General features: G+C 36.1%; 1 protein-coding gene across 7 annotated transcripts in view; it reads left to right on the top strand.

The window, feature by feature from the left end:
• LOC110033859 (probable inactive histone-lysine N-methyltransferase SUVR2) overlaps positions 1–13,568 on the top strand; it is a 39,161-nt gene that overhangs the window by 22,436 nt on the left and 3,157 nt on the right. For all 7 annotated transcript variants that reach the window (XM_020737991.1, XM_020737993.1, XM_020737996.1 and 4 more), the window contains 3 exons: positions 2,586–2,652; positions 2,764–2,814; positions 11,132–11,225. In XM_020737991.1, coding sequence (XP_020593650.1) covers positions 2,586–2,652; positions 2,764–2,814; positions 11,132–11,225 — 212 coding nt within the window. The remainder of the gene's footprint in view (positions 1–2,585; positions 2,653–2,763; positions 2,815–11,131; positions 11,226–13,568) is intronic.

Raw genomic sequence — 13,568 nt, 5'->3', positions numbered from 1 at the left:
TTGATCGAGCCTCATCCTCAAGTCTTGTGTTTATCCCTCAGGATAGATACAGGATTTGAGGTAGAATGCTCTTTCATTTAAACTGTGAAAAATATGAGGTCAGTTTGATTTCATATTTTTCTAAAATTATATATATATACGTAAATTAAAAAGTCCTTCCGAAGCGGGCCACGGGATTTCGATTCCGGCTGCCGACAGCTTCTTACGGGCGACCCCAAACATTTAAAAACTAACTTTTTCCCCCTTTTAAGCGCCGACAGGGTGATGCAAGTAGAACCGAGGCTTCATTATCCCTTGAATCGGGAGCTTGATATTCTTTACAGGTCTTAATTTTGGCGTTCAACATTCTATAAAATAAATGCCCATTCGGAAAGGTTTTTTAAAGTGAAGGAGATCTTTTATGTATGATCATACCGACAAAACGAGACGCTCTGATGGACATTGTTATTTAATCCAACAATCGAACTTCTTAATCATTTCTTGATAAGCTGATAACTCAATTGTCATATGAATATTTATTGGAAGCTGATTATTCAATGAAAGCTTTGACAAACACCTTCGTTAACTTGCTTTTCCTTGAAGACCATGGCCACCTCGCCACTATTTATATGATGGGAAGATGGTTATGTTGTGCATAATGTAATTTTATGTTGTTAAAGGGTCACTTATTAAAAAAATAGTTCTTAACACAGCTTTTCAAATTATCTAGCCTGCTCTAAATTCTTCTCTATAGATATTAGTCTTGGTAGATCCTCCCTAATTTGTGGTTTCCTTACTATTGATGAATTCTTGATTTTGATTGGTTCATAATTATATGTCAGAAATCAAGCCAACATTCATTTGAATTTTTTTTTCACAATTTTTATTCTTCTATAAACTGAAATCTATGGTTTGATAGCAAACTTGATTGTGATCTCAAATGTTTCATGTTTTGGATCTCTTAAACGAGAGATGCGTGTGTTTTGAAGGCTTGATTTGGCTTTCCTAAACATAATACTCATTTCTAAAGTCGAACTAGCATGGCCCATTATATCACTATCTTGTTGTTAGAAATTGATTGATATGTTGTTTTATGCTTGAGGGGGCTGGGCTTTTGTTGTTAGTGCTGGCTAGAGGAAATAATGAAGGGAGAGAAGGAAAGGCTATCGTTTTATAGATACTCATCTCTCTTGATAAAAACTATTTTTCTTTCCATCCGATCAGATGCTGCCTAACCTCTTAGAAGAGACTTGCTATGGTATTCAATTAGTCATAGCTTAGTGGTGGGCTAATCCTTTCCTAGATTTCCTATTCTCATAGTTCAGCTTCATTTCTCCGAAAGCCCTCTGTGAATTTTAGTAGAAGATCATCAATCTGCAATCAATGCATTTTACAGTCCCAAAATATCATTAAAAAAGGTATTTTTCTTGATGAAATATCTCTACCTTGGTCCATAAGTAGATTATTTAGAGTTTATTTTAAATCTGAAATCATTAACCTACTATAAAGAAATGATATTTTATAATCAATTACATCTCATTCAAAATTATACCAGAAAATTCTTAGTTAAGTTAAAATATGGATCCGAAAATTGCATGGAAGACTCGCTATAAACGTACTAAGAAAGAGGTCATGGTAGTAGATGCATAAGATCTTGAAATAAATAAAATATTAGTATCAATGATACTAAAAAATTTGGTGTTACAGAATTGCTAATGATGCATAAGATCTACTATTTACAGTTGATATGCATATGCTATAAGGTACTTAATGAAATATATGGTTGAAGATATTAGATGCTGAAAGATTAAAAATTACTTGATGAACAGACACATTATAGATTATTTAGCGTATAACTTGTATTGTTCAGGCATCACACTTAGATGAGGGTGCATATTAAAGTGTAAAGTGGAACTATGAGCCTAGATGTATATGGATTACCTGATGATGTGTAGAGATTTTATTAACTACCTTAAAACAATTGATGTTTTGATTTGACATTATTTGAGCGCAGACTACTTTGATGACCTGAGATTTTTTCTGCCAGATATTCTTTCATTCTTGCTTATTGTAATTTGTGAATGATGTCGTTATTCTACATTTCTTATCTTCTTTCATGGTATGTGATGCACATTCTTAAGAAAAACCTCTTATATATATATGTATATATATATATATATACATATATATATATATATATACATCCGGTGTTGAAAACTGGATCACAATAGAGCATCACGAAGGGATGCCTCGTCAGGGAGTGAGTTACAAATCGGATTACAATGATTCACCATCAACCTGATAACCATGCATTGTTTTGCTAACAAAAATTCCTTGTTTAGGGATCAATAGAAGATATCTAGACTAAGAATAATCAACAAACAAAGCTAAGTTTATCGAGTCAAGTCTTGTCGACTCGATTACCATTGAGAGCTGACTGATAAACCCAATTCAACACAATCCAACGAACAGTTTTGTCAAACCACAAAAGGACTTGAGAAATATTTATTTATTTATTTATTTATCTTGATTTTTCTTTATCAATATGATTGATTAATTGTCCATTTTAGCTTCCGATGCTTGAGATGTATCTTATATTGTTGCAGATGTTTTGATGCGAATTTGGTTGAGGTACCCGTTGAGTGGGAGACGCCAGATCATCATTATTATCATGTATGTTCATTTACATCCTCAACAAGTACTCGAAAGCTTTACACAAATAATATTTCTGAAAACTTTGTAGAAGTTAAACTCATGCTATTTTTCATCTATCTATACACGCAGCTAGCCTTTTTTACTACGAGAAAAGTAGAAGCTTTGGAAGAGCTTACATGGGTGAGTAGCTTCATGTGATCATGTTGTTATCTGTGGCGTGTTATTATTTTTCTGTGTAATATTTGAACCTTACTTTTGGTAGCGTACTGTATGCCTGCCATTTTTTCTTTTTCGCCATAATTTGAGTTTGAACTGATTTGTTGAGGCGCTTTAGCGGTGAAATTTTTCTAATTTTTGTTTTATGCTTCTTGCTCTCTAGCATACGATTGTTCTTGATGGAAAATATTACATCAAGGGCTGCTACCTCATTGAACACTTTATTTAGGGGTTTAAACTAAGAGTTTGAGGATGTCATTATTATCATTTCCTCAGGAGGTCAGTTGCAAAATGCCTGACGGAAGAATGAGCAGAAAGCACTTATCCTGTTGGTTGGTTGAATGAATATAGAAAGAAATAAAATTGATAGTGTTATAATTTAAAGTATGCTAGACACTGTATGGAATGAATCAAACTAACTTTAAAGTTTCACGAATTACAAACTTCACAAGATTGAATGAGAAAGAGTTTCTAAAGCTTATTTAGATTGTTTGATATTTTGATCAAAACGATTCAGTCAATTCAGAAAATGAGATTCTTGCATTTTTCTCATCTGAATACGTCATTGCTTATGGCTAAAGAGGAGAAGTTGCAACTTTGGTTTTTTTGTTCTGAAAATCAAGATTGCAATGAGAGAGTTAATTGTTCTTTATTATTTGAGTTCTACCGCCTACATTACTTTTTTAATTCATGTTTTTAACATCTTTGCCTCGTTTTCTGTTGAGATGGTTTAAGACGAGTTAATCAGCTTCTTTGCATGTTAATAAATTTGTGTTTAACTGGCATTAGTTGTATTGTTTGATGCATGATGTCAAAAAAGAAAATCTCTTTGGACAAGAGAAACATAGTGTAGTAATGTGACTGAATTGTACTTAGTGATATCTTATTTTTGTAAAATTCATTATAGTTGATTGCTGTTGCCAACAATAAATACATGCACACCTTTCAAGCTATTTGGTGAAACAAGCCTGATGTTTAACCCAGGTGAACATCCAAAATAAGATTATTGTGGGCTTTTAAGATTCGTGGGGTGATATAATTAAGGATTGACTGCAACTAGTCAATGCACTCAATAGGCCTAACGGGATCACTGAAAGGCTAATTGAAAATATCTATCCTAGAGATTCTCTCCGAGTATATGACTCCAAATAGGGTTTATAAGTTCAAAGGGTTGAGGTTTCTTAAAGGAGCAAGCTCAAGTTGTTAAGTGCGTCTCGACTATATCTGAGAACACTCTTCGATTAATTATTCAACACTCGCGTTCATGTCTGGATAGAATTAGTGTAGGCGTTGTCATGTTAAAATTGGATTAGATTGTATGGGGCCCTATTGCAAATGAAGATATGGGACTTTTTTAAAAATAAGGAGGATAAACTTAAAAACTCCAAAATAAATGTGAAAGAAGGACACAACTTTATATTAAATGGATAGAGATGCCCATACCGGACTTGTTGTGCCATGTGGTGGCTCTTTTTCCTTAGATATATGAGAAATTGAGTGAACTTGGATATAAGATCAATCGGGATTTCATGGATTCATCATCTTAAGTTGTAGAATTTTGAGTTTCCTAATTTATATTTATTCTCTTTTATTCCTTTTTTATTTTGTTGTATTTCTTTCTTTTTGTTGGTTATTGTGTATTTGGTAAGTTGTAATGGTAGAATTAAATTTGTCCTAGATTTATTATATAAGGAGAAGAGATGTAATTTGATGATTAAGAAATAAGGTAATATAATTTTCTCCATTTTTCTTCATAGTACCAGAACAAGGAAGCAAAACTTAGATTTCTTCCTCATTGCATTGGATCCCCTCCAACAGAGGCATGTCTCCTTACCGGAGCCTTTCTCTGCAGCCGATAATACCGAAATTCTACCTACCGACAGAGCATTTATTCCTGCAACCAGACATTGTTCTTGCAAGTTTTTATTCATGCATCCATATCATTTGCTGCATACAGACCATTGCATGTAAACATTCTTGCAGAAGTTTCTTTAGCGGCCAGATGTTCCTTTTGGAGCATATATTCTTACAAACATTTCTTTTGGAACAAAAAACACATCACACCTCCTGTAGCCGACGTTCCTTCTGCAGCAGACAATTGTCACATCATGCAATAAATGACCCTCACCTCCGGTAGCAAGCAACACTCGTAAGAAGTTATTCCAACTAGCTTTTTAGAGGTTTCTTCCCGCCTTATTGCCGGCCATCTATACATTCCTCACCAGCTTACCTTCCAGACATCTCTCACCGTGTGTTTCTTCTGGTCATTCCTCTCTTGAACAAGCAACACCACAACATTCAGGATTCTTTCCAATCATAAACTTGCATAAGGTTGATGACTAAGTATGGGATGAGGACATCTAGTTCTACCTTGAAGGTCAGTTTTGAAATAGAGATAAAATATTATGCATAGACTACCCCGTAACTCTCGTTTTATCACAAATCATAAACTCAATGGTTATAACTTCCTTCAATGGTCCCAATCCTTGTTCATGTTCATTTGTGGTAGAGGAAACAAGGAACATCTCACAGGAGAGGGCATAGTTTCTGAGCTCACTAATCCTAACCATCATTCATGAAAGATCCAGAATCACATGACCACGTTTTGGTCGCTCAATTCTATGACCCTATAAGACAACATGAAATTTGGGAAGCAACTTGTGAGGCTTAATCTAATACCAAAAATACTATAGAATTGTTTGAGATTGAGACAAAACTGTATGAACTCCGCCAAGAAGTGTTAAGTGTGACTCAATACTTTAACAAACTTACAGAGTACTGTTTACAATTAGCTATGTATGAGACGAGTATGGAAGTGCCCTCAAGATGCTATTTTGTATAAAACAGTTGTGGAGAATAGGAGGATGATAGTGTTCTTGTTGGGTCTAAATAAGAACTTTGATGAGGTCAGAGGAAGAATTATGGGGAGAAGGGTGCGTTTGGGGCAGCATTGCGGTGGCGGGGCAGTGACGTAGTATAGTTTTTCTTTTTGGCTGCATCTGAAAGTTGAGCTTTTCAACCAGATTGGCTAAGTGCGGTGGCTGCCAAAAAGTTGCGGTCTGACTTTTTGATTTTTTTTTTTCTGTAATAGCTTCTGTAGCTTTTTGAATAATAGTTTCTTTAGTAGCAGCTTCACGACTGCTTCTTCAAACTGTTGCAGCTGCCCCAAATAAACTTGAAGTCTCTCCCTCCACTAGGTATGCCTTTGTTGAAGTCAGAAGAGAAGAAAGTAGGGTGAAGCTCATTATGGAAGTGTAGATTCATCTAACACTAAAAGCGTTGTCTGCTTCTTTCATGAGTCAAAGCCAGAGCACAATAGTCCCGTATGTGAACATTGCAAGAAACTTGGTCACATAAATGACAAGCGCTGCAAATTATATGGAAAACTTGCATATTGGAAACCTGGTCAAGGGTGAAAAGAGCAAGTTAGCAAGGCCCTTGCTGCTACCTCTTTTGAAATGTTGGCCAACCCTTGCCCCTTTCACCAAGGAACAACTGGAGGTGTTGAAGAAATTTCTTTTGAGCACAATTTAGTATCCTACTAGCTTGATGATACACCAATATATCTTTTCCTCCTATCTCGCTAATAATGAGAAACTTGGACCTTTAATAATTGATTCATGTGCTTTTAATCACATGACTTGAGATATTCATGTTCTCACCAACTACCAATGGCTCACCAACTCCAAATTTGTTAGGTTGGTCGATGGATTTCTCTCCAGAATGTTGTAAAAGAGATATCCAGCTTCTTTTGCGCTATATATTCCCTAGTTAGATGACAACTTACTTTTCATTAACAAGTTTACTCATGAATTGAACTGCGCTACTAATCACTAACTCTTGTGAATTTTAGGCGGTGGATTCAAAAAATGTGATTGATATTTTTATACTGCATCAAACGTTTTACTTGTTCAAGGAAAGCTATTCTCTCAACACATAAGTGTCTTTTTCACCATCCTATTCCGATGTTCCTGCATTTTTTTTGTTTGAATCTGTTGAAAGTCAAGTTTTGTTATGACATTGTCGTCTTGGTCATCTCAATTTTTATTTGTTATAAAATTGTATCTTCATCTATTTATTAATAAAAAGTCAGAGTTTTATCAATGTGAAACCTGTCAATTGGCTAAACATACTTGTCATGTCTACCATTTGTCTCATTATGAAGCCTCATAATTTTCTCTATCATCCACGGTGACGTTTTGGGACCATCAAAACTGGAAATTATTAATGTAATATAATGGTTTGTGTCCTTTATTGATGATCACACTAGAATTATTTTGATATTTCTAATTAAAGAAAAAATTGCAACTACACAATTTTTTAGTATTTCCATAACATGATTTCCACTTAATTTTAATGAAAAATTCAATTTTTCAAAACTGATAATGAAATGAATACTTAAACTCTTTCTTTGGAGCATACATTATAAAGAATGGTATCATGCATACAAGTTTGTGTTGAATTTCTACAATAAAATGAGAACGTTGGAAGGTAGATTAGACAACTTCTTAAAGTATTTAAGTAAATAATGTTTTCTTACAATATCCCAAAATTTTTTTGGGGAGATGCCATGCTCACAGTCTTCCATATCATTAAGAGAATGCCAAGTAGAGTCTTTGGATTTAAAACTCCTCACGATATTGTGATATAGAATATCTTCGTGCAGAATCCCATCCAATTTTCCTCTAAAAATATTTGGATGCATCTATTTTGTTCACATTTACTAACAAAATAGCACAAAATTTAACTTGAAATCCATCAAATGTATCTTCCTTAGATATGCTTCTAATAGAAATAGATACAAGTGTTATTCTCCTATTACAAGAAAATATTATAGCTCCATGGATATTGTCTTATTTGAAAACCAACCCTACTACCCTAAACTCGATATTTCTAGGGGAGAGTTCGGGTCAATATCAAACTTGTGATACTATTCTAGAGTCATCACATTTTATTCCACTTCCTACACTGATCTAGAGCATCACAACCTATCCTACATCCTTATAACCATCTCGTCTCTCATGTTCCACTTGTTGAGAACATCCAACTTGAGAGTGACAAAAGGAACTTCGTGTGTGTAATAGGGGAAAGAAATTCACTGATCAAAATAACAATACTATGTAACCACATGATTGCTCATAACCTAACCTGAATCCACATTTCTTTGAAGTTCCATGGAAAGAGGAATCCAATGAGGAAGACTAAGAAGCTACACAAATTATCCTATCTAAGATTATATTGCGTATGAGAAGTTATCATTGATGCCTGAAATGTTGTGAAACATCGATAATCAATCAAAAATATTTGTCGTTCAAACAATATATTGATCTAAGTCCGTGTGTCGATCCCACGAGGAATGAATTAATCTTCCAAAATTGGTGACGCTCTAGTTTACTAATCCTAGGCTCAGTCCGAAAAATTAAAGGTTTAATAAATTTACAGTTTATAATTTCTACATTTTGTAAAAGGTTCAAGCCTAAGTAAATATTGTGATAATTGTGAGGTATTCTATCAATTGAACGATTCTCCCTTGAATTGAATCTTAGAAATCTGAGTTTTGAGGAGGCTAGTATCGTTATGCGCCAAATTGCCATGATGTTTCTTATCCTGCAAAAGAGAAAACTAGTAGTAGAAAGATAATCTCGAGCCTCCAGCTACAAACATCCCCAAGGGCACGCCATAGAATCCGCAAGGCCCCTTATGTCAACCATGTGATAAAATTATGGGTGACAATTAGGAACATATCTCCTCCTTATCCCCTTCTAAGCGTTTAGTATGGTTTAGAAATCAACATGTTTGGTTCCCTAAATCAAGTGGATTTTCCAAGGATTCCATATTTCCCTTTACGATCACGCTAATCTAGAAGTAATATCCCTATTCTCCCAAATATGTGTTAGTTAACCTAATTGTTCCTCTAGCTCGCTCCCACACAATTTGATCACAACACATTAAGAAATCAACTAGCCAGATTGAGAGACAATGAATAGCATAAGGTTAAAATATCACTACTGCGAAATTTCAGTTTAATCACAACATCAATGTTAAACACAAGGTTCCCAGATTTTCAATTCAATGGAGAAAATGAAATCTACTTGCTTCTCATGCTTTGAAACAACATTTTATTCATCAAAAGAATTAAAACAAAAACAAGAGTTTATGAATGAAAAATATCGGGGAAATACTATGTTGGACTTCCTTCCTCCAAGAGTTCTCTTGGATTACACGAGCAAATTACACACAATTCCTAACACACTCTCCTAAATGTCTCTTCACACTTAGAATTGATGACATTCTACAATGATGTCCCCAAAAACCCCCCATGGTTTCGTATCCTTCCATAACCATCCGGGGCGAAATGACACAAAATAAACATCACAAACCGTAATCCTGCGTCTTTGAGCACCACCGCATTATGTGCTGGCATGGGCGCGTTGGTACTGGTGCTTGGGCACTAGGTAGTTCACGCGGGTTTTCCGCTTGTTCTATCTTTGAAAAGGGCGAAGCTAGAGCATCATGGCGCATGGACGCTGGGGGTATGATACGTGTGTGCTTGGCAGGCGTGGGGGTCTGCACTGATGACGGATCAATGCTGGAGGAGTTTGTCATGTTTCCAATTAAGCCAAACAAAATGTTAAGCTGTTAAGACATCGTCAGGTTTCGAATGCTGGAGGGAAGGTTCCTGGCCTCCGGTCTACAAAGGAATGGAGCTTGAAATTGATCCTATGGCGGAATCAAGAACACCTTCTGATGATGGTTAGTGCTCGAGGAGTTCTCCATTTTTCTAATAGAGCCAAACGAGATGTTAGGTTGTTGAGATAAGGTTTCGACTGCTGGAGGGAAGGTATATGACCTCGAAAAAGGGTTTCCTGCCAGAAGAGATCTTCTGACCGGCTGGAAGAATGTGATACTGGCGATAGGACCTTCTTTGTAGACGAGAACCTGGAGGTGGGATCTTTTATGTGGATGGGAATTTGAAGCTGGACGGTGAACCTGCAGGAAGGCCAGTTGGAAGGACTGCTGGAAGAAGAAACTGTAGATTTTGAGATCAGCAGCTGGAAGAACTGCTAGAAAAAGAACCTTGCAGATTTCTTAGATCAACGACTTGAAGAAGAACCTGTAGATTTCTGAGATCAGCAGCTTGAAGAACTGCGGGAAGAAGAACCTGCAGATTTCTTAGATCAACGACTGAAAGGAGAAGCTGCAGGTCGCCGCCGACAGGAACCCTGAAGGGAAAGACTGCAAGTGACTGATGGCTAGGTTAGAGTCTCTAGGGTTAGAACCGTGGCTCTAATACCATGTTAGAATAGAACCCCAGGTAAATCTTATTGATGCAAAAGGGTATAAATATCCATTACATGATCTACTATTAAGGAAGCGGATACCAGAGAAGAGAGCCCAAACCACAAAAGTAATACAAATATTATTATTGAATTTGAAATCAGTTACAATGGCTCTTCAAAACATGAAATAAACGACAAACAAACACAAAGACACAAACAAACATTTTGAAAGTGTATCCCAAAGGCGGTGGAGGTTGGCCCAGTGGATCCAGAGGCTAGGGACAACAATTGTGAATGCGGGAGAGGGGCTGAGAGGGGTTGGAAGGTGAACTGGAGGAAGGAGGCAGCTGGTTAAGGTGGCAGGATTAAAAACAAATTAAAAGAAAAGGGAAAATAAAGAAAAGCAAATTAAAACAATTAATATGGAAATCTGAATATAAATATTCTAATATTCTATTATATTCAAATTTTGACCTATGGTTTACAATTTTAGGTTTACATGGAAACATAACTCATTATCACATCTTTAGCTTTATCCCATCAGATTGAGTTCTGCTCGATTAATACTCCATTTTGTCTTATTGAAAGCTAATAATGTGGTAAGAAGTATTGCAAAAGTATTTGCGCAAGTCTATAATACACTTTTTTTCCTTTCCTAATTTTTTTCACATAAATATATTGAACATATCTGCAGTAGTTAGCATTACCCGACAACTCTAGGCCAATAACACGGTCAAGTTTGTCTGCCAATAGAGTATGCTTCCTAATGTGACTAGAACTTTGTTTTTCGCAGATCACTTTTTAAATGTGTGCATTCATATTGCTCTCTTCACAGGCTCTCGTTCATTTTTGCACTAATCTTTAATTAGCATGCTATGTGGGCATGCGTGAATTAATGGCATGCAAAAATATTTCTTTGCTCGTGTACATGCCCTTTGCTGTGCTAAAGTCTCCATATGGTTGTCTTTTGTGGGAGATCTTTGCTTATAAGTGATTTACAGGATTATGGGATTGATTTTGATGATCATTCACATCCAATCAAAGCCTTCAAATGCCTTTGTGGAAGCAAGTTCTGCCGGAACAAAGTTCGATCAAGTAAGCATCTCTATTTTTGGCAATAATTATTTTCTTAAGATACGTTTGCTATTTCGTTTTTTTCCATGTTTTTTTTTGTGGAATGATTTTATGCAGGGTTTGTCTACGTAAAGAAATAAATTTGTTTTGCGAACCAATAAATATGATTTATTCACAATTTTCAAAAAGTTTCGCTGCGATTGTTGGCATAGGTGTCACAATCCTGGATCTGGAAGACTGTACATCTTAACAACATAGGACATAATGAAGGAATATAAAATTTTATTTTGGACATAGAGGAGTTATTAAAAAAAGTAGTCATAAATTATTTATACTAATATAAGCAGAAAGTAAAATAACATTTCATTAAATCAATAGAAGCTATATTTACAGTTTAAAAAGGGAATAGAGCAACATCTACAAATAAAAAAATTAAAAGAACAACTATAAAACAAAATCACTCAAAAATAAAAGAATTATAATGAACTGATACATAAACTAAAATAAAAAAAATAAGGCTAATGTTGAGAAAGTGGCTCCTGTGATGAGACTTCATTGGATGACTTATTAGAACGTGGAGTTAATAGATGCTGTCATATGAAATTATCAATAAGTGAGTTTGACGAATCAAGCATAGCAAATAATCACTAGCTATTAATGCATAAACGATAATGTCTTGGTGCATGCAGTATGATCAATAAAATGGGACTATTTATTGTATATATTATATCTGAAATATTAATATAGTGCCTAAATGTAATGTCACATGTTCTGCAAGTTACTTTTAATACGATTATGCTTATAATATATGTAATTCACATTTTTCTACTTTCTCTCTATAACCAAATTAAGTTCAATTAAATATTACCCATTAGCATTTGCTATGGAATTTCACTTGGTTTATATATTTATAATCAGTTTTGCAATATACCTTAAAATCAGGATGATAAACACAAACTCAAAAAAATCTTTAATGATTCTTATAGAGTAGTTAGTCTATGGGCTCGTCTATCGGCTAATCAATATTTGAAAAGGTTTTTTCCGACACACACCTTTAAATACCATCATACATTTTTTCAAATTTTTAATAGTTGTGCTATAAGTAATATGCCGATTATTATTAATATTCCAAACAGGTTTAGTATATGAGAGAAATTTATTGAAATTGAAAGAAATAAATATATACATGAATATGTGCATGAATAAATCAACATGAAACTATTAATGCAATTTTTTATGAATATAAAAAAATGAAATACTTTTTGTGTATAACACCTATAAAATACCAAGAAGTTTAATATAAGTTAAAAAGATAACACGAAAGTTCGTGCTTCCAGTGTCCAAAGCGGGAGAAGCTCTTGTATCTCGCATCCCATGCCTCGGAAGCATGCTAATAACGCGCAGGGTCTTCACAATTCCATTGTCTGGATCGGTTGTCCATGCAATAGGGAATAGGACCAGCTCCCTCCTTTGAATTTGGCCCTTTCTTTATGTCGTTGGCCCTATCCTAATTATCTTGGGCTCATATATTTGATTTTTGTATTTAAGCTTTTAGTTTTGCTTGTGTATCTGTTAGGACAGCCATCGGCTTCCGGTGTTCCCTTTCTAGTGTTGTATTTAAAGGCGAGAAGGTACTCCGACTGTAACTCGTTCAAAGTGGTGTCTACCGTCCAAGAATCGAATGGTGCTCTGGCTGTAATTCAATCCTGCACAGATATTTATCCTGAATTTCCCATCCTCTGCAACCCTCCCTTTGCTGTCACCACCACCTTTCCTCGTTGCTGGAACCACCGGACAGCACTCCTGTCTTTCTGCAACTCCAGCTGCCAGCCGCCACCTTCTACACCTGCTGCCATCCTTTCCAGCCACCTCCCATCTTGGTGCAACTCATTTCTAGCGGTCCCCGTCCGTCTTTGCTGTCCTGCTATCCCCCATAACTGCCGCAGCCCAAAGACATCCCTCTCTTTGTTGTCTCGTAGTCCCACGCGTTCCCCACACTGCCGCCATCCTTCCCGCTTGCTGCTGCCACCCGAACAGCTGTTTTCTGCTGGTCCAGCTGCTCGGCCAGCCTTTTCCCTCATTCGAGCTTGCTGTCATTGTCGCAACTTCTCCCCTTCATTGCCAATGTCTTCTTCCTGTGCTGCTGCAACCCAGTACCACCCTTTCCAGCCATTTTGCTGCTGTCCAACCCCTAATCTTTGCCAACGCCAACATTTTAGCCATCCATCCTTGCTGCCATCACCACGCGCAGCCCTCCCACGTCACTCCCTCATGTTTGCTTGCTGTACGACACCGGGGAAACAACCACCTTGCTGTTTTCTGCTTGCCAACCGTTTTTTCCACCCCCCCGAAGCAAGTTCTGCC

The sequence above is a fragment of the Phalaenopsis equestris genome, unplaced genomic scaffold (assembly GCF_001263595.1).
Source record: "Phalaenopsis equestris unplaced genomic scaffold, ASM126359v1 Scaffold001307, whole genome shotgun sequence".
NCBI lineage: Eukaryota > Viridiplantae > Streptophyta > Magnoliopsida > Asparagales > Orchidaceae > Phalaenopsis > Phalaenopsis equestris.
This window is presented reverse-complemented; position numbering and strand designations above follow the sequence as displayed.